General features: G+C 65.7%; 1 protein-coding gene across 1 annotated transcript in view; it reads left to right on the plus strand.

Moving 5' to 3' along the window:
* Positions 1 to 26,040, plus strand: part of SDK1 (sidekick cell adhesion molecule 1) — a 435,892-nt gene that overhangs the window by 337,451 nt on the left and 72,401 nt on the right. The window contains 5 exon segments of the mRNA XM_036424227.2: positions 16,107 to 16,218; positions 16,852 to 17,042; positions 20,481 to 20,564; positions 23,961 to 24,152; positions 25,860 to 25,976. Of these exon segments, the coding sequence (XP_036280120.2) occupies positions 16,107 to 16,218; positions 16,852 to 17,042; positions 20,481 to 20,564; positions 23,961 to 24,152; positions 25,860 to 25,976 (696 nt within the window).

Consider the following 26,040-nt stretch of genomic DNA (forward strand, 5'->3'; position numbering starts at 1 on the left):
TCTCTGACGGGACACAGACAGCCCCTGGAACGTGCACATCCTGCAGCCCCGGGCGGCTCCCTTGCCTGCGGGCCGTGGGCCCGTGGCGGCAGCAGAGGCAGGCCGGGGGCGGGCTGGGTCCAGGCCGCCCTCCCCGCCCCAGGGACAGCAGAGGGCGGTGGGGCCGGGAGGGTCCCCCGGGACCCGGAGGGGTGTCTGGGAAGTGTCTGTGCCAGAGCGTTGACCCACCGCCACCCTGTGCTCCTGCGCCTCAGCCCGGCTTCTGGGAGCAGCAGCTCGCGGGGCGCTGGGCTCGGACCCGCCTGCCGCCGCCTCACCCTGTGCCCGGGCAGCAGCCCGCTGCCAGCCTGAGGACCGCGGCCTCGGGGACCCGCGGGTCATTGATTAGGACCCGCTGCCCGTCAGGCGGCACGAGGCACCAGCTACAGCCACGCTCGCACCACACAGACTCCACCCCGGGAGGCACAGGCCTTCCCCGGAGACAAGCAAAGCACCCAGAGACCGGGCGGTGCTGTCAACCACAGCTAGCCAGGGCCTGGTCTGCCCTGACGGCCGGGCTGACCACCGAAGCCCAGGGCCTGGTCTGCCCTGATGGCCGGGCTGACCACAGAAGCCCAGGGCCTGGTCTGCCCTGATGGCCGGGCTGACCACCGAAGCCCAGGGCCTGGTCTGCCCTGATGGCCGGGCTGACCACAGAAGCCCAGGGCCTGGTCTGCCCTGATGGCCGGGCTGACCACAGAAGCCAGGGCCTGGTCTGCCCTGAACCGGGCTGACCACAGAAGCCAGGGCCTGGTCTGCCCTGATGGCCGAGCTGACCACAGAAGCCCAGGGCCTGGTCTGCCCTGATGGCCGGGCTGACCACAGAAAGCCAGGGCCTGGTCTGCCCTGATGGCCGGGCTGACCACAGAAGCCCAGGGCCTGGTCTGCCCTGATGGCCGGGCTGACCACAGAAGCCCAGGGCCTGGTCTGCCCTGATGGCCGGGCTGACCACAGAAGCCCAGGGCCTGGTCTGCCCTGATGACCTGGTCACAGAGGGCCCCATGGACCCAGGGGACTGGTCAGTTCCGGGGAAGGAGATGACAGGCAAGCAAACCGTCAGGATGAAAGGATGGGTAAGAGGACGGTGACAGGGCTGAGCGGGCAGGGGAGCCGTGCAGAGCAGGGAGCGTGTCCCGGGACACGGGGACCGTGTGCGTGGCCGGTGTGCTCGGGGAGGAGGTGGGGTGGGTCCTGGCAGCAAAGGGAAAGGCCGGTGGCTCCCGGGGACTCGGGCTGTGTCCTCGGGCCGCGGTCACACTCGGTGCAGACCGGGAGCGGTGCAGGGAGGGGCTGGCCACAGCGTGTGGCCCGATGAAGGATGCTCTGCGGAGGGAGACGCCGCGGGGCGGGAGCTGAGAGTGAGCCGGGGGAGAGAGAAGGTGCCTGTGCGTGTGGGGAGATGGCAGGGTCAACTCTCGGGCTCCTCCGGCTCCGTGTGTCCGGTCTGAGTGGCCAGGTGGGTGGCGGTGATAGTCGGCGTACACAGGGGCAGACTCAGCTGGGAAAGGCAGGGAAAAGACAAGATAGTGAATTCTGCTTGATACACGGAGTTGTCGATGCCAAGATGGAAACTTCCAGAAGGCAAAGGGGCACTTCAGCTGCCTGGCTGTAGCAACCCTGTATTCAGCCACATTTGTAGCTTGGCACCCGCCATGGTAGGCGTACATGCTCCAAGGAAATTGCCAAACACTTCAGATGGGGGGGGGGGGGTTGTTACTACGAGTTGATCAGAAAGCCACAGGTGTCACAGGCATGCGCCGCCCCGGCCCTGGGAAGGGGCGTGGCCGTGGCTGCCACTCGGCGTGTCTGTGGCCGCGGGCACAGCGGACACCGGGTCCCTTAGCGCTGCAGGCGCTGCCCCCGTGCAGCCTTAGCCACGGACTGGCCTCGCTGTGCCCTGGGGCGCTGGCCGCACCTTCCCGGACTCGGGCGGTGTCCGGTTCCTTCCATGGCGCTCGGACGGCTCCTGGACGCGGCTCCGGGCCCGTGTGGGAGGCCGTTCCCAGCTTTTGTGCTGTTTTGTCAGAAGATGCAGATTCCTCTGCTCCTGGCAGGGAGTTTCCAGCTGTTAATTTGATTAATGCTTCCCATCTCCTCTGTTTCCGTCTCGTGGATCCTCAGCCCGCAGACGGGCGCTCGGACCGGCCCTCCGCGCGGCTCCTTGTCCTCACAGCTCATTAGCTGCCGCCAGCTCCCGGGGACACGCTCAGCCCGGCCCGGCGCGGTCTGTCCTCGCACCCCGGCCCGCGGGCTCCGCTGCGCTGTCAGCGCTGACATCTGTGTCCTCTGCCGCCGCCGCCTCTCCTGCCTCCGACCGTCCCTGTCCTGCTCCGAGGATGCCCTGCCTCCCCGCGAGCTCGCCATGGACGCAGGTGTCCCCGATGCTCTGTCTGTCTCAGGGGTCCCTCTGTGGACCTGGCTGGGCCTCTGTTATCGGGGTCCCTGGGCGTCACTCCCTCAGCGACGTGCAGACGCTGAGAGGGACTGCGGGCGACCTCGGGGGGAGAGCAGTTCGCCCCGCCCCGGAATTCCCTTCCTCTTCGCTTCACCCTGCAGGGCGGGCTCTGCTCTGCTCCCACCAGCACCCGCTGCGCCCCTGACGTTCGCAAAGTGGGGTGCCCGGCAGCGGGGCTGGCATCACCGGGACCCGGCGGAAATGCAGATGTGCTGAGTCAGGAACCCCACACCCCCGGGTGGTCTGATGCCCATCAGAGTGAGGCCTGCCCATCGGCCTGCAGCAGGCGGCTCTGACCCTGTGAGTCCACCCACAGCCCCCGGTGCCACCTCTGTGCCCTGGTCCGCGGTGTCTACAGGCTGTCAGCCCTGCAGCCAGCCCCATGCCTGCCCTGGCCCCCTGCTGCTCTGACCTAAGGCCCTGGCTGACCCCCCACCCTTGCCCTGGCACCTAGCCCTGCCCTGGCCCCGGCCCTGCCCTGGCACCCAGCCCTACCCTGACCCTGGCCCTGCCCTGGCCCCCTGCTGCTCTGACCTAAGGCCCTGGCTGACCCCCCACCCTTGCCCTGGCACCTAGCCCTGCCCTGGCCCCGGCCCTGCCCTGGCCCCGGCCCTGCCTGGCCTGGCTGCGTGGTCCCTGGCTTCCCTTTGCCTTTTCTTCTGCTCGCGGAGGATTTCAGGCCAGAAGCCTTGCCACCTGGGCCATTCGCCATCGCTACCCGGAAGTCCTCTTGTTCTGTCCACAGAGCCGGGGGGGGGGGGGGGGGAGTGAGGGCCTGCCTAGGGGGGTGAGGGGATGGGAGAGGCGAGGCTCCCAGGGGCCCCGGGGCCAGTGGCTAAGCGTGATGGCCTCGGGGTTGAGGGGGGCGGGAGGTGTGGGCGTCAGGATGGTGACGCTCTAGGGAGGCTCCTGGGGCATCATGGCTGGGCTGGGCAGGATGGCGACTCTGGCTGGGGAGAGGGGACGCAGGTGGACACCAGGCTGGCAGGGCTCACATACAAAGTGCCTGGCACTGCCGGCAGCATCACGCCGCCTGGCACGCACTCGGACCAGACAGGCGCCCAGGCTCCTCCCGGGCCTCAGGCTGCACTCGAACCCGGACCGGCGTGTTCAGGACGCGTCTCCTGGTCCCGAGGCCGGAGGGCAGCCTGCTGGGTGCACGTCCTCGGCCCGCCCTCCGGGAGCCGGCACTCATTCTCACGGTGACATCTGCGCCGAAGGCGATAATGGGTTCCCTCACCCTCACCTCCCTCCGGCTCCCACTGTGTGTTCTCCTGTCCCCGTGTGTGGGCGACAGGGCGCAGGCCGTCTCCACAGGGCAGCACCCACGTCCGCTCCCACCCCGAGCCTCATGCCTAAGGACACCCTCGTCACACCCAGGGGGACAGCGGCCGGGTCTCGGTGCCCCAGGCCCGCTGGAGGCCCGGCTGCTCCCTGGGCTGGCCCACCTCCCGCTGGATGCACACGGCCCTGGGGGAGTGTTTCCCCGTCCCCGGCTGTCACAGAGTAAGTTCCAGAGCTTCCCACCCCCTGTGCCTCGCCGGGAAGGGGTGGGGGTCTGAGGCCAGCGCTGTGGGGTATTAGACCACTTCAGGGGGCGGGGGGTCAGGGGCACCTGTGCCGAGTCCCAGCCGCCCTCTCCATCCCCCAGCCCCGGCCAAGCAGGCCTGAGGGCCCAGGGTGTGGGGTGGACACCGGCGGCTGGATGCCCAGCGGACCTGTGGGTGGTTCCTCTTCCCGTGAGGCCCCCGTGGCCGTGGGGACGCCGAGCAGGGAGGACGGGAGCCTGGAGCAGCAGCGTGTGCAGCCCCCGCGTGTGTGCCCGGAGCGGTGGGTGCTCAGTAAGGCGGGTGTGCTCCTCGTCTCTCCCGTCTGCCTCTGGGCTGGCCACAGGGAAATGTCCTCCGCTGTTCTGATTGCAGGTCTGCCCCTGAGGGCGCGGGCGTCACAGGCCATGGCTGCCCAAGAGGCAGGACAGCGTGGCGGCCAGGTCCACGTGCGTCCCAGCCCCGGAGTCACCAGGCAGCCTCGGCCTCTGCGTGCCCGGTCCCTACGTGGGCAAGACAACGGCCTCCGTCTCCGTGGGGTCGAGAGCAGGCGGAGGGGACTGAGCGTAGACACGTCTGCCCCCGTGGCCGCCCCCGAGGGCTCAGCCGGGCCCTCAGGACCATGTCCTGGGCTTCGGCGATGGGCTCCTAACCGCCCGCCAGCCGTTCCCGGCGGTTCCGTGTTGGCGGCAGCCAGGCGGGCTGGCGTCTCAGATTCCACCGCTCGGATGAAGGAGGCCCTTCCTGAGCCAGGGCTGCCGCCACCTCGCACGTAAACGGTGATAAGGACGTTGGCATTTGAGATCCTTTTAAAAATATGTGCTGCTCACAAGGAATCCCAGGGCTGATTGAGACAGGATTTTATTTCACTCAGTAAATATTGGGCTTTTGCGTTTCTGTCCTTTTTTTTTTTTTAATAGATTTTAGAGAGGAAGGGAGAGGGAGAGAGATGGAAATATCAATGACGAGAGAGTCATTGATCGGCTGCCTCCTGGGAATCGGGCCACAAACCGGGCATGTGCCCCTGACCAGAATGGAACCTGGGACCCTCAGTCCGAAGGCCGATGCTCTATCCACTGAGCCACACCAGCCAGGGCAGTGATGGGCAAACTCATCAGTCCACAGAGCCAAATGTCAACAGGACAACAATTGAAATTTCTTTGGAGAGCCAAGTTTTTTAAACTTAAACTCCTTCTAACGCCACTTCTTCAACATAGACTCGCCCAGGCCGTGGTATTTTGTGGAAGAGCCACACTCAAGGGGCCAAAGAGCCGCGTGCGGCTCGAGAGCCACAGTTTGCCGACCACGGAGCTAGGGTGTTTCTACCCCGTGTTTATTTAGGGTTTGGGGGCTTTGGGTGGACGGAGCGCCCACTGTGTGCAGAAGCTGTGTGGCGGCCCTTACGCGTTATTCCATTTCGTTGGGTGGCAGCGTGACCCCTCCCTGCTCCCGTGGAAGAGGCCGGTGAGGAGCGTGCCCGGGACGGGAAGCTGCCAGGAGCGCACGCAAGGCCCTCGGCGCACGCCTGTGCTCCCGTGACCCTCCCTGAAGGGCGTGCGATGTCCCCGCTGAAGGCCAGGCCCCTCGGGTCCCGTGAGAGGAGCCTGCTGGGCAGTAAACCCACCGCCTCTCGCCTCGCGTGTTTGCCGGGACCTCGCTCAGTCCGAGGCTTTGGCAGGAAAACTGGTCGCGCCCGAGGTCTCCTCCATTAATAGGTGGCCGTCCCTCCCCACGGGCTGCAGCGTGACCCTTAGCCGTGAGCCGGGCCCCGTGTCCCCGAGGCGGGCGCCGCCCGGAGGAGAGCGCTGGGGACAGCCGCGGCGGGCGCGGCGCCTTCAGAACACGGTCACTGGGCGGCGCCTGGCTCGTCTCAGTCAGGAAGCACTGACAGCAATTAACAGCATGACTTCCAAAGACAGAGGAGGCAGGCAGACTTCCGGCGAACAGAAATGACGGCCGTTATCTACCGTAGCCAGATCCGTCGGGCTGCCGCGCGGGTTGGTGGGAAGGCAAGTGGGTTTTTCGGTCCGAATTCTCTAGATAATTGAGCGAGTCTTTTATTTCTGCAGTAGAGACCTCCCTGGAGCGAGCTAATAATATTAATTTGTTTAAAATGCCTCCGTTCTACAGCTTAATTAAAAAGCTTTTACAAGTGGGTTTTATACTTGCACATTTTACCTACACGCACAAACATTACGTGGAGCTGATGACGGAGCTTTGTAATCAGAGGCGCCGCTGCCGGGCGCCGCGAGCAGGCGGGTCAGGAGCGAGCGCAGGGGCCTGAGCGTGGAGCTGGCGTCCGCGGCCGCGGGGGTGCCTTCCTCGCAGACCCGGCCCGGCGAGCAGCGGCCACGACGGTGACGGAAGTAACGGGGCTCCCATCCGGCACCCACCTGGGGCCTTCACCTTGGCCTTGGGGCCAGAGGTACCGCCCTCTACAAACAGGACCCTGCCGGGGTACAGCAGCCTGTCCAGGCCCCACAGCGACCCGCGGGCGAGCCGAGGTGGACGCGCAGGGTGGCTCCCTGTGCCTCGCGTCACTCGGCTGACGGGTAAGACTCGCCTGGCTGCACCCAGCCCCCTGCCCGCCTGACACTTTCCCAGCGTCACCAGGAGACACGCTGGTTCCCGTCCTTCGTGACACCAGCACACAGGCGCCGTCCTCCCCACCCCGGCGGCCTCAGACTGCAGGGGGGCGGGCGGGGCACTGCTCCCGGCCAGACTGTGGTCTGGGCACAGCTGGGTGAGTGCGTCCTTAGCTGTCCTCAGGCAAGGCTCCACCAGGTTGGAGCTTCTGTGGTGACAATGTCCCCGTGGGTCTGACGCAGGGGCTGTGGGCCTTACGGACGCCGGTCAGTGCCCAGCCCCAGCCTCCGGGCCCGCAGCGCCTCCACGGCAGCCTCTCCCCACGGTTTGCTGTGTCCCCAAACCTCTGTGGCCGTGTGCTTTCCCGCGTCCGCGCTCAGCAGCGCGCTCCAGACGTGTCCCTCCGCCCGTGCGGACCTGTCCATCGGCCTTTCTCCAGGAGCGCCGTGCCGGCTGCTGGGGGGGGGGGGGGGTGCTGGCGTTCTCAGAGCAGCGGAGCAGTGCGATCCCTTCTGCAGAGCGGCCGGCAGGTGTGCTTGGTGGCGTGCACAGTCCTGCATGGCTGTGCGGGGTGGATGGCTCAGAGGCGGGGCAGCAGGTCTGCCCCTGAAGTTCTACAGTCTCCGGGTGTCAGGCTGCACAGAAACCCTCTGATTCCTCCTGAGGCCCTCCTCCTCCTCCTCCTCTTCCTCCTCCCCCTCCTCCTCCTCCTCCTTCTCCTGTGACTGCCCAGGACCTTCTCCTCTTCACCCCGGGAGGACTGCTTCCTGCTGAGTCATGTTCATCCCCCATTTTCTCCTCCTCCTCCTCTCCCCTCTCCCCTCTCCCCTCTCCCTTCTCCCTCTCCTCCTCTTCCTCCTCTTCCTCCTCCTCCTTCTCCTATGACTACCCAGGACCTTACCTCCTCCCGCCCCCAGGCAGGCCGCCTCCTGCTGAGCCGTGTTCATGCGGAATCGGTGTGTTCAGTGTTTCTTTGACCCAATTGAGAAACAGGTGGATGTAATCGTAATTGAAAAACAAGCCACGCCGCCCAGAACCAGCTTCTCAAATCGAATGAGCATGCACTTCGCCCAGCAGGCGTGTTGCACACGCAGGGTCTGCTCCAGGGTCTGCTCAGCCCAGGCTCTGCCCGCTCCCCAGGCCCAGGAGCCGGCCGCTCCCCGGGGGGGGAGGGGGGCAGCAGAGCTGGCGAATGCTGGCCCCGTGCGGGGGGTGCGGGAGGGCTGGCCCCGTGCAGAACTGGCCCCGTGCGGGAGGGTGCGGGAGGGCTGGCCCCGTGGCCGGCCCTGTGCGGGGGGTACGGGAGGGCTGGCCCCGTGCGGGAGGGTGCGGGAGGGCTGGCCCCGTGCGGGAGGGTGCGGGAGGGCTGGCCCCGTGCGGGAGGGCTGGCCCCGTGCGGGAGGGTGTGGGAGGGCTGGCCCCGTGCGGGAGGGTGCGGGAGGGCTGGCCCGGTGCGGGAGGGCTGGCCCCGTGCGGGAGGGTGCGGGAGGGCTGGCCCCAGGCGGGAGGGTGCGGGAGGGCTGGCCCCGTGCGGGAGGGCTGGCCCCGTGCGGGAGGGTGTGGGAGGGCTGGCCCCGTGCGGGAGGGTTGCGGGAGGGCTGGCCCCGTGCGGGAGGGCTGGCCCCGTGCGGGAGGGTGCGGGAGGGCTGGCCCCATGCGGGGGGTGCGGGAGGGCTGGCCCCATGCGGGAGGGTGCGGGAGGGCTGGCCCCGTGCGGGAGGGTGCGGGAGGGCTGGCCCCGTGCGGGAGGGTGCGGGAGGGCTGGCCCCGTGCGGGAGGGTGCGGGAGGGCTGGCCCCGTGGCTGGCCCTGTGCGGGGGGTGTGGGAGGGCTGGCCCCGTGCGGAGAGGGTGCGGGAGGGCTGGCCCCGTGCGGAGAGGGTGCGGGAGGGCTGGCCCCGTGCAGGGCTGGCCCCGTGCGGAGAGGGTGCGGGAGGGCTGGCCCCTTGCAGGGCTGGCCCCGTGCGGGAGGGTGCGGGAGGGCTGGCCCCGTGCAGAGAGGGTGCGTGAGGGCTGGCCCCGTGGCTGGCCCCGTGCAGGAGGGTGTGTGAGGGCTGGCCCCGTGCGGGAGGGTGCGGGAGGGCTGGCCCCGTGCGGGAGGGTGCGTGAGGGCTGGCCCCGTGCGGGAGGGTGCGGGAGGGCTGGCCCCGTGCGGGAGGGTGCGGGAGGGCTGGCCCCGTGGCTGGCCCCGTGCAGGAGGGTGTGTGAGGGCTGGCCCTGTGCGGAGAGGGTACTGAGAGCTGGGCTGCCGGCCCTGCCAGGAACTGGTCAGCGATAAAGTCATGGCTCCCCCGGACCTGCTGGCCTAGAACCTGCACTGAGCAGGCTGAGCAGGTGGCCCGGGGTGCACACAGGTGCGGGAGGCACCAGCTTAGAAGATGCGCTGAAAGGTCCCGAGAGCATCTGTACGCCCGAACGGGGTTCGCCAGCGCTCCGGAAACCGGAAACACTGATGTCAGATCAGGCTGACGGCTGAGTGGGCTGAGATGCGTTAGCCATAAAGACCCTCGGAGGAACGTAAATTGTGTGTTCAACTTATAAATGCACGGAACGCGTGCATTTCCATCACGGTGGAGAGCGCTGTATGGATAGCCGCGTCACAGACAAGCCGCGTTAGAACAGAACAGCCTGTGTAACAGAATCGTTTCACTTGGTTCTTTATGTAAATAACAGCACACAAGCACGCGCACAGCTCTCTCATCCCTGCCCTTTCCCGCCCCAAAAGGAGCGTGGAGCACTGGCTGGCCTCGAGGCCAGTGGGTCGGGAGCTCCCCCGTGTCGGTGCGCAGAGCTGTCGGCACCAGCGGGCCCACGGCGCTGCTGTCCGTGTAGAGACCTGGAAGGCTTTCCCACGCAGCAGCCAGCACTCTCACACGGGGGCGCTGTGTCCGCCCACACAGGGTCTCATGGTCACCCTAAGTCAGTTTTTCCCAAACTTCTGACATAGGTGCACCCTTCTATAATTTTCGCAACGCTGAGTACCCCTCGTACTCAGGAGAACGTAGAATTAGGTGCAGCTAAGCACGGTGCAGTGCACATCCCCACCAAACCCCGGTGCAACGCGCACCCCAGACTCTTCCCGTACCCCTGGGGGTGCGCGTACCGCGCTGGGAAACACTGCCGGCGCCTAGCACCCCGGCTTTGCTGGTCAGGCCAGAGGTGGCCCCTCTTTTCGGAGGAGGAACTTGGGGGGAAATGCTTGCCTCCTGTCCAGGCGTATGGGCTTGGGTCTTGGCTCCTTGTACGCCCCTCTGCACCCCTTGGTGAGCTCCAGGCGTCCCCAGGCCGGTGGGTCTGATGCCGGCCACCAGGGAGCGCCGTCTGGCTCCCCCCTGCCCCTCGCTCCCTCGGCGTGAGCAGAGCGGGCGCTTCACGGCCTGCAGAGGAGCTGGTCCCGGACCAGCAGAGGCTGCGTCACACAGTCACACTCTCACTAGCTGGACGGCACCCTCCGCAGAGGCTGTGGGACAGGGCGGTGGGAGGGCCATTATGGCTCCAGGCTTCCCATGGTTCTCTACACGCTCTCCTTTCCTGCTGCCGCACAGGAAGCCACGCCCATGCGGCTTCAAAACCGCAGCATCGCCTGGCGGCGTGGCCCCGTGGTGAGCGCCCGCCCAGGGACCAGGAGCTCAGGGTTCGATTCCCCGTCAGGGCACAGGCCTGGGCTGCTGCTCCATCCACAGCCGGTTGATGATGTTTCTTATCAATGTTCCTAGCGCTCTTTCCCTCTCCCCTCCTCTCTCTCGGAAACCAACGGGAACATGTAATGAGTAAACAAATGACAGCAATCTGCCGAGACGTGAGGTGTGCGCTCGGCACCGCCGAGGGGGTCCGCTGTGCACGGTCCGGTTTGCTGAGTCGGCGTCGGCACTTTGTCTGGAGCCCCTGCCCGCCGCCTCCCCACACTGAGCTCCCGGGGGGAGGACGGATCCTACCCACCTGCCGCCCCCTGTGCGGGCGCTCCGTCCTGCCGGCAGCACCCCGCCCTGCGCGGTGGGCGCGTGTCCTGGGAGGGACCAGGCGCAGAGCTCATTTATATTCACAGTTTCTGCCTGATGCACTCTTCCCTCTGTCATCAACCCGAGATTTATTGTTGGTGCTGATTTTAGAGCAAAATGTAAAGGAGATTGAGTTGGCGTTTTTTAAGGAGCCGGCTTCGCCGCGGCTGGGAGAGAATCCGTTGGTTTAAACAGATAACCCGGGGTCAGAGAGAAAATGTCTGTTCCAGCCGAGGACTCATTCCCGCCCTGCGGGCCCGCGCCATCCGTTTAACGGAGCTCGGCGGGCAGGAGAGGGATTTCTCTCCTCAGATTCCCTGATCTGTTTGTGCCTCTGCTGTGACCCGCAGGGTGAGTCTCATAAAGCAGCTTCTGACAGGGGGGGGTTACGCTCCTCTCTCTTCCCTCTCCCGCCTGTGCCCTGGCTCCTCTGCGGCCGTGTTCGCTGTGCTCCTCGCCCACAACAGTGGCCACCCCGTCCCCAGGGATGGACGGGGAGAAAGGCGCCCGAGTGGGAGTGAGAGAGGCCAAGGGGAAAGGCAAAACCCCACTGCACTGTGGCCTGTGCACTCAGATGGGGCGTGTGGCCTGTGCGCTCAGAGGGGCGTGGCGTGTACATTCAGAGGGGGCGTGGCCTATGTGCTCAGAGGGGCGTGGCATGTACATTCAGAGGGGGCGTGGCCTATGTGCTCAGAGGGGCATGGCGTGTACATTCAGAGGGGGCATGTCCTGTGTGCTCAGAGGGGCGTGGCCTGTGTTTTCGGGTGGGTGTGGCCTGTGTGCTCAGAGGGGCGTGGCCTTGTGTTTAGATGGGCGTGCCCTGTGTGCTCAGAGGGGCGTGGCCTTGTGCTTAGATGGGCATGGCCTGTGTGCTCAGAGGGGCGTAGCCTGTGTGTTCGGGTGGGTGTGGCCTGTGTGCTCAGAGGGGCGTGGCCTTGTGTTTAGATGGGCGTGCCCTGTGTGGTCAGAGGGGCGTGGCCTGTGTGTTCGGGTGGGTGTGGCCTGTGTGCTCAGAGGGGCGTGGCCTTGTGTTTAGATGGGCATGGCCTGTGTGCTCAGAGGGGCGTGCCCTTTTTGTGCTCAGAGGAGCGTGGCCTGGGTGCTCAGGTGGGTGTGGCCTGTGTGCTCAGAGGGGGTGTGGCACTGCTCTGCAGCCAGTGTGCTGAGCCCCAGGGCCAGCTGCTGGTCCTACATGGATAGCCGGGGTGTCCCTCACGAGGCCTCTGTATTGGTCCCGCCCTCCTCTGCTGGCCGGACGCCATGCTGTTCCTCCCAGCGGCCTCCGTGGAGCCTCTGGGTGTTCTGTGTGCCCCTCGGCCCAGAGCCCTCAGCTCGGGGGAGGCCCCACCAGGCTCCCGCGGGCCCCGCTGTCCTCGCCGATGGCCTCGGCTGGGGGTGGGCACACTTGCCCGCTGTGCTGGGCCCCACACCCAGACGTGCATGCTCGTCACAGTTGTTCGGGGCACTTGTTATTGGCTCCAAAAGGGACGCGGCTGTGCCTCGGACAGTCCTCCCCCCCAGCCTCCTGCTTCCCCCACGCTGGATCATCCCTGGCACAGTGACTTTGGAGCCGCCCGGAAGACAACCTGGCCTGATGGCCAGTCCTCTCACCCAGCCCGCCGGCCGCGGCTCTCCCGCTCCCAGCGAACGGCGCTCCGGTGACCGGGAGGCAGTGGCCTCTGCACGGGGCCGGGACCGTCACCCTCCATGCCCGCCCCGCGCCCGGAGCCGCCGCCGCCCGTGGTTACTGAGCCCCCAGGTGGACGCGCCCGCCGCCCGCCGCCGTTTGTCACATCCCCTCCGCCCGCCCGGGGAGGCGGCGGGAATAGTCTGCGACGTCCCATTGGCTTCCAAATGCACGCGTTTTCAAATGTTATAAATGAGAGGAAAAGAAGCCGCGGGACTGTTTGTCAACCTGTCACGTTATCTTATTTACCGTCTCCTGTCGACGGAAACGTCCAGAAGAGGATGAGATAAAAAATAGGGGCGCGCGTGGAGGTAACGCTGAGAGGGACGCTGCCACCGGCACCTGCCGGGCTGCGGCTCCATCCCCCTGAGGGGCGCGCGGGAGGCAGTCGGTCCATGATTCCCCCCCATCACTGACGTCTCTCCCTCCCTCTCCCTCCTCCCTGACATCAGCAGAATGCTCTGTGAACAGCTGGAGGGCTTCCTGTCTAGCAGCAGGGTCGGTGGAGAATTGCTGTTTCTGTCCATTTTCACGTAAAGTGCCTGTTTAAAGGGCCCCGTTCCTTCTGGGAAAGCACCTGGGGAGCCGGGGGTGGGGGGTGCCCCCGTTTGCCCGCTGCCCTCACACCTCCCGCTGGGGCAGGTGTTCGTCCACGAGGAAGCATCACCGCCCCCCCCGCCCCCCGGGGCTGCACGAGGCCAGAACCCACCCCGCCCGCATCGATGGTGCGGGGGAGGGCGCAGGCTCTGCTCGCCGGGCTTCAGAGCAGAGCGCCTCGCTGCCGGGAGGTCAGGGGTCACAGAGGCCGGCCAGTACACGGCACCTCCATGTGGGGCGCAGGCGTGTGTGGCGTGGCCATCCTACGTGCGGAGGCGGGGCTGCGGGGCTGAGCAAAAGGTGGCCCGGTCCTGCCAAGCTCCACCTGTGTCCCCGCTGGGACTCCCGTCCTCACGATGCCCTCACCATGGGAACGGTCCTCACCGCGGGAACGGCCTTCTCCGCGGGAACGATGTCTCTGACGTCCATTTCCCCGCTGGCCCCGCAGCCCAGCCCTGCGGGGGCCGGAGCCTCTTCTGCTGGAGACTCCGCGTCTTCCAGGGACTTCTGATTAACTGCAGCGGGACACCTGCTCACTGAGCCTCCGGCCAGGCCTGGCCCCGCACCCCCCTCCTCTGCACCCCCTCCCCCCGCCTCTGCGGGGTGGTTTGTCCCAGAGCTGCAGCGAGGCCGTCCCAGGCCCTGCCTCCCCGGAGCTCCCTGCGTGCGTTGCTGCCTCCGCCCAAATCTCTTCCCCCTCGATCTCTCCCCCTCCTGCCCCAGACCCCCCCTTCCCCCCCTCCGGCGGGGATGATCAGCTGGAGAGGCCTCGGTCCCAGAACCTCTGGGAGGGGCGCTCCAGGACATGTGGGTTCCTGGGAGGAGGAGGAGGAGGAGGAAGGGGAAGAGGAGGAGACACGGTGGGAAAGCAGGATTCTGAACTTCGGGCGCTGACGCTCCTGTACCCAAGCCCGCTCTCAGCCTGAGTCCTGCGGCCCCGGCCCGGTTTCTGAGCAGATCACCGGTACCGGACTGGCCGTGTTCGGATGGGCTGGCATCGTAGAGGGCCCCGTTCACACCAGGTCCGGTGCCTGCGGGGCTTGGTAACACCGCCCTCCCTCTTCCCACTGTGTCTTCTTCCTGGAACTGACTCCAGTCCCGTGGCCTGTGGAGTCTGGACGCTGTGTGACGTGGAGTGAGCAGAGGCGGTGGGAGTGGCTGGTTATTGCGGAAAATGGGTGGGAACGGCGCCATCGGGGAGATCTGTGGAGGCGCGTAAACCCGGGGCCGTAAATCCGGGGCCGTAAATCCGGGCCAGCGGGACGAAGGGCCTGCTCCTCTCGGCTGCTCGGCGTCCTCCCTGCAGCCTCCTCCCACAGGGAGGCCCTGAGCCCGCACTCGGATTGGGGCGTGGTGCACAGAGCAGCGACCGCTCCGAGCAGTCCCGGGGGCCTTGTCTCCGATCGCCACTCCTGTGTGCCACATGTCCCTGCAGAATGGCACTGGCCGTGGGCCCGTCCCTCAGGGTCAGCGTGCCTTCGGGGCTGAGCGGCCAGGGGACCAGCCCCCCGGCAGTGCGGAGCAGCGGTCAGCGCCGCCTCGGCCCCTCCGCTCCCCGCTCTCCGCACCGCACATCGCAGCCACTGCAGACACAGCTCCGCTCAGGGCTCCTCCGCGGCCGCTCACAGGTGGCGGCAGCACCTAACGGGCCGGCGTGCAGCTCTGTCCTCGCCCCATCGCCACTGCGCCGATGGCACGTCCTGGAAGCCTGCGCCGCCGTCCCCGCCCGTCCCCGGAGGCCCCACCCCAGGGAGGCACCTGAGACACAGCGTCACGCCCCTGTGCTCGGCGCAGAGACCTTTACAGAACGCATCTGCTGCTCCAGCAGCCCCGCAGCGGGCGCCCTGGTGTGCCCGCTGCCCACCGCTGCCCCGCCGGTGCGGGTGCTGCCCTCTAAGCCCTAGCGGAAAGCTCTCGCTCGCAGTCCTCTCCGGGCGTTCGATTCCCAGGCTCCGGCCTCCGCCCTCACATTGCCATTCCCGTCCCAGAAATGTGGCTCCGCCTTCATTTCCCTAAACACACAGCCGTCAGCGGCCGGGAGCACTAAATGTGGATGTTACCGAGGACAGTGGCAAACTGTGCCCTCTCTTCCGGTCAGGAGGGACCAGCCGCTCACAGGGGCAGTCGGGGCGCTCCGGGAGGGGGGGTTGGGAGGGGTTCGGTGGGGGGTGGTTCGGGGCGCCTCCGGAGTGGGAGTGGTTTGGGGCGCTCCGGGGGGGGAAGGGGTTGGGAGGGTTCGAGGGGGGTGGTTCGGGGCGCTCTGGGGCGGGGGTGGTTGGGGGGGTTCAAGAGGGGTGGTTCGGGGCGCTCCGGGGGGAGGGGTTAGGGGGGTTTGAGGGGGGTGGTTCGGGGCGCTCCGGGTCGGGGGTGGTTTGGGGCGCTCAGGGGGGGTGGTTTGGGGGGATTCGAGGGGGGTGGTTCGGGGTGCTCCGGGGGGAGGGGTTGGGGGGGTTTGAGGGGGGTGGTTCGGGGTGCTCCGGGTCGGGGGTGGTTTGGGGCGCTCCGGGGGGGGTGGTTTGGGGGTTCGAGGGGGGTGGTTCGGGGCGCTCCGGGGCGGGGGTGGTTTGGGGTGCTCCGGGGGGGGTGGTTCGGGGGGGTTCGAGGGGGGTGGTTTGGGGCGCTCCGGGTCGGGGGTGGTTTGGGGGGTTCGAGGGGGGTGGTTCGGGGCGCTCCGGAGGGGGGAGGGGTTGGGGGGGGTTCGAGGGGGGTGGTTCGGGGCGCTCCGGGTCGGGGGTGGTTTGGGGCGCTCCGGGGGGGGTGGTTTGGGGGGTTCGAGGGGGGTGGTTCGGGGCGCTCCGGGTCGGGGGTGGTTTGGGGGGTTCGAGGGGGTGGTTCGGGGCGCTCTGGGTCGGAGGTGGTTCGGGGCGCTCCGGGGCGGGGGTGGGCCGAGTGACCGGCGGACGCTCCGTCCGGCTGTGCAGGGCGCTCTGCTGACGGCGCCTGGCGGGGTGCCCGGCGCGGACGGGTTGTGGAGGAGCAGACTGGAAAGCAGAGGGCGGACTCGGTGGCTCCAGAGGCAAAGCCGTGACGAGTGGGAGGCGCGTGAAGCAGCGGCTTCGGGGAAGCTCCAGGGCCGGAGCCCGGCCCCGCGGCCCCTCAGGCCGGGGGTGAGGTCACGGGCTGGGGCCTCCGCGGGGGCGCCCACCGGAGGTGCTCAGGGGGTGCTCAGGAGCCCGCGGCCTGTGCTTTGTCGTCACAGGGGACGGCGCTGCGCCCGACGCCACGGCCCCCGCCATCGTGGTCGCCCCCGGCAACCGCAGCGTGCCGGCCGGGGCCAGCGAGGCCACCCTGGAGTGCGTGGCCAACGCCAGGTACGTGCCGGCCACCGGCCCTCACCGCAGGGGCGGCGCCCAGACCCTCGCCGGGTGCCAGCTCCGCTGGCTGTGAGCACAGCTGGGGGCGGGGGGCAGCCAGGGTGGCCTCTGGTCACAGAGCGTCCTTCTCTGGAGCGGGGCCCGGAGGGCTCCTCGGGGGCTGGCTGAGGAGGGAGGCCGCCCTCTCCAGCCCCAGGCGTCCTCGCTCCAGGACCGAGTTCCAAGGCCACAGCCCCCGTGGCCACAGCCCCCCGTGGTCACAGCACCCATGGCCACAGCCCCCCGTGGTCACAGCCCCGTGGTCACAGCGCCCGTGGCCACAGCCCCCGTGGCCACAGCCCCCGTGGCCACAGCCCCCCGTGGCCACAGCCCCCCGTGGTCACAGCCCCCGTGGCGGAGCCCTAGCAGCTTCCACCTCCGCCTCCTCCCCGAGCAGACGGGCCGTTAGCCTCTGGGCGCTGCTGCCGCACTGCGGCCCGCTCCCCAGCCCGAGCGGAGCATGAGGGAGCGGGGCGTCCGGACCGGTTCCCGTGCCCCCCGCGGCCCCGCAGGACGGCCTGTCCGCTCCGGCCGGACCAGCCGCGTCCGCCCTCCCACATCACCGCCCCTCACGACGCCCTGCTCCCCCAGGCCCCTGGAGCAGCTGCGAGTGCGCTGGAGCAGGAACGGGGTGGCCCTCAGCGACGGGCTCCGCAGCTTCGGGAGGCGCCTGGCCATCAGCACCCCCACGTCTGCCGACACCGGCGAGTACGTCTGCGAGGCAGCACTGGCCGGGAGCACGGCTGAGCCCGCCCGAGCCAAGGCCTTCCTCTTCATCACAGGTAATCCCTCCTCCCCATCAACCCTCCTCCCCATCACAGTGACCCTCCTCCCCATCAGCCCTCCTCCCATCACAGAAACCCTCCTCCCCATCAACCCTCCTCCCATCACAGTGACCCTCCTCCCCATCAACCCTCCTCCCCATCACAGTGACCCTCCTCCCATCAGCCCTCCTCTCCATCACAGTGACCCTCCTCCCCATCACGGTGACCCTCCTCCCCATCAACCCTCCTCCCATCACAGAAACCCTCCTCCCCATTACATAACCCTCCTCCCTATTACAGTAACCCTCCTCCCCATCGACCCTCCTCCCCATCACATAACCCTCCTCCCCATCACATAACCCTCCTCCCCATCACATAACCCTCCTCCCCATCACGGTGACCCTCCTCCCCATCACAGTGACCCTCCTCCCCATCAGCCCTCCTCTCTATCACAGTGACCCTCCTCCCCATCATGGTGACCCTCCTCCCCATCACAGTAACCCTCCTCCCTATCAACCCTCCTCCCATAACAGTAACCCTCCTCCCCATCATGGTGACCCTCCTCCCCATCAACCCTCCTCCCCATCAACCCTCCTCCCCATCACAGTGACCCTCCTCCCCATCAGCCCTCCTCTCCATCACAGTGACCCTCCTCCCCATCACGGTGACCCTCCTCCCCATCAACCCTCCTCCCATCACAGAAACCCTCCTCCCCATTACATAACCCTCCTCCCTATTACAGTAACCCTCCTCCCCATCGACCCTCCTCCCATCACAGAAACCCTCCTCCCCATTACATAACCCTCCTCCCTATTACAGTAACCCTCCTCCCCATCAACCCTCCTCCCATCACAGTAACCCTCCTCCCCATCAACCCTCCTCCCCATCACATAACCCTCCTCCCCATCACAGTGACCCTCCTCCCATCACAGTAACCCTCCTCCCCATCACAGTAACCCTCCTCCCCATCACAGTAACCCTCCTCCCCATCACAGTAACCCTCCTCCCCATCACATAACCCTCCTCCCCATCACAGTGACCCTCCTCCCCATCACAGTAACCCTCCTCCCCATCACAGTAACCCTCCTCCCCATCACATAACCTTCCTCCGCATCACATAACCCTCCTCCCCATCACAGTAACCCTCCTCCCCATCACAGTGACCCTCCTCCCCATCACAGTAACCCTCCTCCCCATCACAGTGACCCTCCTCCCCATCACAGTAACCCTCCTCCCCATCAACCCTCCTCCCCATCACATAACCCTCCTCCCCATCACAGTGACCCTCCTCCCCATCACATAACCCTCCTCCCCATCACAGTGACCCTCCTCCCCATCACAGTGACCCTCCTCCCCATCACAGTAACCCTCATGACCCCAACCCAGCTGAGCCCAGTGGTGAGGGAGCCTTCCTCCCACCGGCCCTGGGTGCATCCTCAGCCACAGGTAAGGGCCTGAGGGGCCTGGGTGCGGCCGCCTGCTGCTTCACGCACAGTCCCAGGGCCCGGGCCCCTGGCGCCGGTGTGTGAGCGGGACCCGAGCCAGGCCCTCCCTCACGCGGGACCTGTGGGCGCCGCCCACTGAGCGTCCGGCCCCGGGTATCGCCTCCCCCCTGGGGCCGGGGGTCTGTGGACACGCCCAGGCGCAGGGACCCATTTCCTCCTCCGGAGCCACTGCTCCGCGATGGAGCCAAGGGCCCCGCCCGGTGCGGGCCCTGCCCCGCGTCCCCGCAGGTAGCCCCAGGGAAGACGGCGATGGAGATGGGCCAGGCCCGGGGCCGAGACCTGGGAAGGTGCTTACCGAAGAGCGACACCCACACCTCCACAGGCGATGACACTGCGTGAAACTAAGTGCGAGGCCCAGCGCGGAGACGGCCGGGCAGGCCTGCTCCGGGCATCGGGGCGTCACGGCCCCACGGCTGGCCGAGCGGCCGGTCTGAGGGCAGCGGGGAGGAGGCTGTGCCTGCTCCCCGTCTCCTGCAGCTGCCGGGACCGCGCCCCACTCAGCCGCTGTGTTTCCTCAGGAAAGGAGGACTAATTACCAGGCAGATGTTGACCCCCACTCACCCTGCCGTCACAGGGCAGCGGGCAGGGGCGTGGGCAGCACCTGCGTGCCTCGGGCAGCATGAGCGGCAGCGGCCACTGAAGGAGGAGGAGACGGCGTGGCACCGACGAGCCGGAGCAGGCTGGTCATGTGTCTGGGCGGACCTGGTGCCCGGGGTCCGCAGGGGCACACACACACCGAGCAGAGTTCGGGCCCTCTCCCGCCAGGCGCAGGCTGTCCGCTCAAATGAGCCGGGGAATTGCAAGATGGATACCTACCTGCCCCCCAAGGAAACGTGGCCTTCTCTCCGTCATCGTCTCTTTAAAACGCCACGTTTTGTGCCTCCTGATCCTCCGTTAGCTCTGCCCGCTCGGAGGGGCCGCCAGGCTGTGTGTCCCCTTCGGCACGCTGCAGTCACGGCGAGGACGACCTGCGGCCGGCGCCCCAGCATTCATTATCGCCGGAGCCGGCTCGCCGGGGCCTTTGTCGTCAGGATAATGAGATCGCTGCCTCCGCACACTCCACGCGCGGGGCCGGGCGGCGGCCGCGTTTCTGCGGAATAAACAGGAAAAAAATTGCAATGGACTCTCCACGGAAATTCATTGTTTGGTGCACCCACTGCTTCTGGTGGGTTTCTGTGTAGTTTTGGTTGAATAGGTCAGCGCAGTATCCAGAGATACGCGAGTGGCGAAGAGCTCGCCGCCGAAGATGGATGCCAGGCCCCCTCTCCGTGCTCTCAGCTGTTACTCGCCGTCCGCTGGAGCGGTAAATCTGTGTTTTGGAGGAGAGCCGCTGAGACCTGAGAGAGTGTGCTACCAGGCCGCCCTGTCCCCTGGCGCCGGCCGAGCCTGGCGCGGACCCGGCATCCTGGGAGCTGTGTTTAGATTAGAAACGGGAGCAAACCGGCCTGTGAAACACTGGCCGTAAATCCGCCTTTATGAGCCCCTCGGGACAGTCCGCTGAAGCCGGGATTAGGACGGTGCATGATTCAAGGCCACGAGCTGAAGAGTAGCCGCTGCCCTGAGTGGTAATTTGCCGCCTCAGACCTGAGACCGTAAATCGCCTCTGGCCCCCGCTCACCGCACTCAGAGTGTGTGCGCTCACTGGTAACGGATGAAGTTTTCAAAAACAGTGCTTTAATGCATTTTTTAAATGTTCTTTTATTGATTTCAGAGCGGAAGGGAGAGCGAGAGACAGCAACGTCCATGATGAGAGAGAATCACTGATCGGCTGCCTCCTGCACGCCCCACACTGGGGCTGGAGCCTGCACCCCGGGCAGGTGCCCTGACCGGGAATCAGACCCTGACCTGCCGGTTCATAGGCAGACGCCCCGTCACTAAGCCACACGGCCGACAAACAGTTTTTAACAAGCGTCCCGCCTTGCTGAGCAGCTCCTGTGTCTTTTGTCTAAAGAGCCGCCGTACCTCACTGCGGAGCCCGCGAGCCGGATTGTGGTGCCCGTGGAGGAGACCGTGGACATGGCGTGTGAAGCCATGGGTGAGTGTGGGGGCTGCTGGGCGGCCGTGATGTGGGGGGGGCCTGCATTCTCCAGGGCGCAGTCGTCAGAGGGACACATTGAGCGCAATGACAGAAACAGGGGCTGTGCAGGACCCACGTGCTGTGCATGTGGCCCGGGGAGGTGTGTGGCCCTGGGGAGGTGTGTGACCTTGGGAATATGCTTGATCTGGGAAGGTTTTTGACCTTGGGACAGTGTTTGATCCTGGGGAAGTAATTGACCTTGGGAAGGTGTTTGACTTTGGTGATGTGTTTGACCCTGGAAGGTGTTTGACTTTGGACAGGTGTTTGACCCTGGGGAGGTGTTTGATCGGGGAGGTGTTTGATCTGGAAGGTGTTTGACCTTGGGAAGTAGTTGACCTTGGGAAGGTGTTTGACCCTGGGGAGGTGTGTGACCTGGGGAGGTGTTTGACCTTGGGAAGTAGTTGACTTTGGGGAGGTGTTTGACCTTGGGAAGTAGTTGACCTTGGGGGGTGTTTGACCTGGGGAGGTGTTTGACCTTGGGAAGTAGTTGACCTTGGGAAGTGTTTGACCTTGGGAAGTAGTTGGCCTTGGGGGGGTGTTTGACCCTGGGGAGGTGTCTGACCTGGGGAGGTGTTTGACCTTGGGAAGTAGTTGACCTTGGGAAGGTGTTTGACCCTGGGGAGGTGTGTGACCTGGGGAGGTGTTTGACCTTGGGAAGTAGTTGACTTTGGGGAGGTGTTTGACCTTGGGAAGTAGTTGACCTTGGGGGGTGTTTGACCTTGGGAAGTAGTTGACCTTGGGGAGGTGTTTGATCTGGAAGGTGCTTGACCTTGGGAAGTAGTTGGCCTTGGGGGGGTGTTTGACCTGGGGAGGTGTTTGACCTTGGGAAGTAGTTGGCCTTGGGGGGGTGTTTGACCTGGGGAGGTGTTTGACCTGGGGAGGTGTTTGACCTTGGGAAGTAGTTGGCCTTGGGGGGGTGTTTGACCTGGGGAGGTGTTTGACCTTGGGAAGTAGTTGGCCTTGGGGGGGTGTTTGACCTGGGGAGGTGTTTGACCTTGGGAAGTAGTTGACCTTGGGGGGTGTTTGACCTTGGGAAGTAGTTGACCTTGGGAAGTAGTTGGCCTTGGGGAGGTGTTTGACCTGGGGAGGTGTGTGACCTGCCCCCTCACCGGCAGAGCGGGGAAGGGACTGTTGACACAGGAAGCAGAGGCGCCTGCTGTGGGCTGTGCTCCTGCTCCCGCTCCCGCGGGCAGGAAGCTCCCTCCCATCCACAGCGATGCGGACCTGCAGCTCGGGCTCTGGAGACAGATGTGTAGACCCTCCGGACAGCACATCTCTGTGTGTCCGCCGTCTCCGCTCGGGGCCGCCTGTTCCTGTGAGTCAGCCGGGACTACCGGCCTCGCTGCCGCATTCCCACCCGCAGGCAGGGAGCCCGCTGACCGAGCCGGGCACGCTGGGCACTGCGCTGGCAGAGGCTGCGTCGGTGCTGGGGGCGGTCAGCAAACGAGGGGGACCTTCTCACGTTGCTGTCCGGCCCCCTTAGGAGCCGTTTTCCCCCTGGGACTGGGAGGGGCGTTCCCAGGCCTCTGTAAGTCGCCAGGGAGATGGTCACCTCGCTGTCCACGTGGACAGGGCCCGTACTCGGGGCCTAGGCGACGCGGTGCGCTGCCTCCTTAAAACCTTGGCCAGCGTCTGGCGCGAAGGGGTCGTCATTACCCACCAGGCAGGTGACCCCCGGGGCCACATGGAGGCGGGATGCAACCCGAATCCGTGAGCTCCAGGGCGAGGGCTCTGCTAGGACCCTGGCTGTGCGAGAGCTGAACCGGGACGTGGACCCACACGTGTTCTCGTTTCTGAGGAGGATGGGGCGTCCCTGGGCGCAGTGCCGAGGGCCCGGAGGGTCGGCGCAGCCCCTCCTCCGTCACTGGGTGTGCGGCAGCCGGTCCTGCCGAGCCTGCGGGAGCCCGAGGCCGGCAGCAGGGCCCTGCCCGCTCCTGTCCCTCCGCCCCGCCCCCTGAGCCGGGAGGGGAGGCGAAGAGGAACGCGGATCGTCCCATGCGGTGGTCGCACTGTCCCTCTGGAGCAAACCCAGCTCTGTCAGGGATGGCTCTGAGAGGGAAACCATGCAGTTGGCGTCTGCAGTGTGTGGGGTAAGACCCTGCTTTTGACCTGAAACTGCCCCAGACGAGAAGCCCCCCCCCCGCCCCTCCGTGCCCCCGCCATCTCCCAGTGAGTGACCTTCGGAAGCGCTGCCCCTGACGGGGAGGCTCCTGGCCCGGCTCCGTGGGGAGGGCGTGGGAAGGGCAGGCGCAGACACGGGAGCGGGTCCCCCAGTGGCGTGGCCGGCGTGGAACCACCGCGTGCTTTCATCCTGAGGCCGGCTCCGCTCGGCAGAGCTGCCTCCGGAACCGCCGTGATGAGGTTTTACACGCGTCGTTATGCTCTTACCTTGACGTGGATCCTTTTTAATTTCCTGGTTTAATAAAAAGTGACAGGAAACATAATTAAGGAAAGCACAGGATCCGAGGACACATCATCTTGAAGTATTCCACGAGGTTAGCTTTATTTATGAGGAGGAGGCGTCTTTTATCCCAGCGTCTGAAGTCGAGGGACCTGAGGGTGCCCCGCGCTTTCTCTAAGCCACGCGTACAGCGAGGGAAACCGAGGCACAGGCCGCGAGGTGTGGGAATGGCCCCGCTGCTCCCGCGCTTTTCCTAGGAGGCACCGCCCCGTTCCGGGCTGTGGTCTCGGGCTCAGGGTGCCCTCTGGCAGCCTCTCTGGGTGCAGCGCGGGGCCTGGGAAGGGTCCCTCCCTCCCCCGATGCCGCGCTGGGTCCATTGCTTCATGTCAGGTGAGAAGAGGGTCAGCTGAAGTGCCTGTTAAAACACGGCCGTTCCTGCCCAGCCGGCGTGGCTCAGTGGCAGAAAGCCAACCTAGAAACCAGGAGGGCACAGTTCGATTCCCGGTCAGGGCACAGGCCCAGGTTGCGGGCTGGATCCCTGTGGGGGGCGTGCAGGAGGCAGCCGGTCCGTGATTCTCTCTCATCGCTGATGTTTCTCCCCCTCTCCCTTCCTCTCTGAAGTCAATAAAAATGTATTTTAAATGAAATGCTGCTGTTCCTGGCCGAAACCGGTTTGGCTCAGGGACAGAGCGTCGGCCTGCGGACTCCATGGTCCCAGGTTCGATTCCGGTCAAGGGCATGTACCCTGGTTGTGGTAGGCACATCCCCGGTAGGGGGTGTGCAGGAGGCAGCTGGTCGATGTTTCTCTCTCATCGATGTTTCTAACTCTCTATCCCTCTCCCTTCCTCTCTGTGAAAAACCAATAAAATGTATTTTTTTTAATGCTGCTGTTCCTTCCTCCTGTAAGAGATTTCTGAGATTTCACTTGTGACGCCGGCTCTTGCCCCCACCAGGGGCGCCGCTGCCCAGGCTGCGGTGGTACAAGGACGCCGTGCCGCTGGCCCAGCTCCGGGACCCGCGCTACCGGCTGCTGCCCGGCGGCCTGCGCATCGAGCGGCTGCGGCCCCGCGACTCCGGCATCTTCCAGTGCTTTGCCAGCAACGAAGGCGGCGAGGTGCAGACCGCCACCTACCTGGACGTCACCAGTGAGTACCGCCACCAGGGCCCGCGTGGCGCTCAGAGAGGTCACCCCCTCGGCCCCTCGGGGCGATGGCGGGCGTGGTGCCCAGGTGCCCCAGCACCCAAGCCCCTCGCACGGCTGTGGCGGGGGGCGGGGGTGCCCTGCTCCTCAGCAGGTAGCGGGGCCCCTGCACCAGGAGGCAGGAAACCCGCTTTTCTGCACGTTGAGTAAGCAGCTCCTTCCTGCTCTTTTCCTTGAGATAATTTTCCCCTTTTTAAATATTATTCTCGGTTGTGGTTTTATGGAGCGATTACAGCTCTTCGGTGAGCTTCCTCTTTACCCGCTGACGGGCATATGGGCCCTGGGAAAGCTGGATGACAGGGAGGTTTCCCTGTCTGTGCTTCACCCCTTAATCCCCCCGCTGTGACGCCCCCGCTGTGATGCCCCCCGGCTGTGATGCCCCCCCAGCTGTGACACTGTCTGCAGTCGGAGGAGGATTCCGTCCGGCTCTGGTTTCTCCCCGGGCATGTTTGCCCTTCAGAGGGGAAAGCTGATCTCCCCGGGGAGAGCCTTGGGGGGAAGCGGTCAGTGCCGGTGTGTGCCGCCCGGTGTGTCCCGCCCGGTGTGTGCCGCCCGGGGTGTGCCGCCCGGTGTGTGCCGCCTGGTGGGGCCCACAGAGGAGGACAGAACCTAAGACTGACGCTGGGCTGTACCCAGGAGTGGAGTTTATCGTCCAGTCTGGATCGTAGGAAACTAAAATCCCTCAGACAGTAGAAATAACAGCGGGCGCGGAGCCGGAAACGAGTTTGATGCATTAGGATTATTTAAAGCAGGCCTGGCAGTGTGGGCCAGGGCGGGGCGGGCCGGACTGGCACTCTTTCTAAAGCGGCAGACGGAAAGTCGGTTCAGCTTGGAGGGGCATGGTCACAGCCACAGCGATCAGCTCTGCTGGAGCAGGACAGCAGCACAGACAGCGCAGAGCAGGTGGGCGTGGCCGTGTTCCAATAAAGCTTTATTGATAAAAGCAGCACAAATAGCACAGAGTGGGTGGGTATTGCTATGATCCAATAAAGTTCTATTGACAAAAGCAACACAGACAGCACAGAGCAGGTGGGCGTGGCCATGTTCCAATAAAGCTTTATTGATAAAAGCAGCACAGACAGCACAGAGCGGGTGGGTGTTTCAATAAAGTTTTATTGACAAAAGCAGGCACAGGGCTGCATTCCGCCCCTGGGTTGTGGGGGTGCACCTTTTCTCTATTGAGAGACGTGGGAAGTTCTACTTAATTTCTCAGCCTCGGTGTTGTTATCAAAACGGAACCAACCCAGCCCAATTCACAGGGTTCTTGCAAAGATCAGATTGGAAATTTAAATGAACGTGCTACATACGGTGGTTGCCGTGGCAACTGGAGAGCGAACAGAGAAGTGATTATGATTTGTGAGTGTAGGGTGTAGCAAAGGGGGCTTTTTTCAAATTAAAACCTCTAAGGGGATGAAAATACAGTGCCGCACGATCGATATTGGTGTGTTCGTCTGAGCATGAGTGTCCCGCCGGCCATGTCCCCTGCCCGGGGACCGTGTGCAGAGGCGGGTCCGGGGGCAGCCCCGGGGGAGGGGACAGGAGCGGGCGCCCTCGAGGGTCCAGCCAGTCCCCCAGCGCCCGGCCCTGCGGAAGGCCGGGTGGACAGTCCCTCCGGGGACCGCCCCAGCCCGTCCCTGTCACTCCTCACCAGATGTCGCACCAGCCTTCACCCAGCTCCCGGCGGACACCACGGTCACGGACGGCATGACGGCCACGCTGAGGTGCGAGGTGTCTGGGGCGCCCAGGCCCGCCATCACCTGGAGGAGAGGTAGGCGGTGGGGATCCCCACGGACCCGCCAAGCCAGGGGCAGGGCACCGCTGGCGGGGTCAGG

This window comes from Pipistrellus kuhlii, unplaced genomic scaffold (genome assembly GCF_014108245.1).
Source record: "Pipistrellus kuhlii isolate mPipKuh1 unplaced genomic scaffold, mPipKuh1.p scaffold_m20_p_8, whole genome shotgun sequence".
In the NCBI taxonomy this organism is placed as follows: domain Eukaryota; kingdom Metazoa; phylum Chordata; class Mammalia; order Chiroptera; family Vespertilionidae; genus Pipistrellus; species Pipistrellus kuhlii.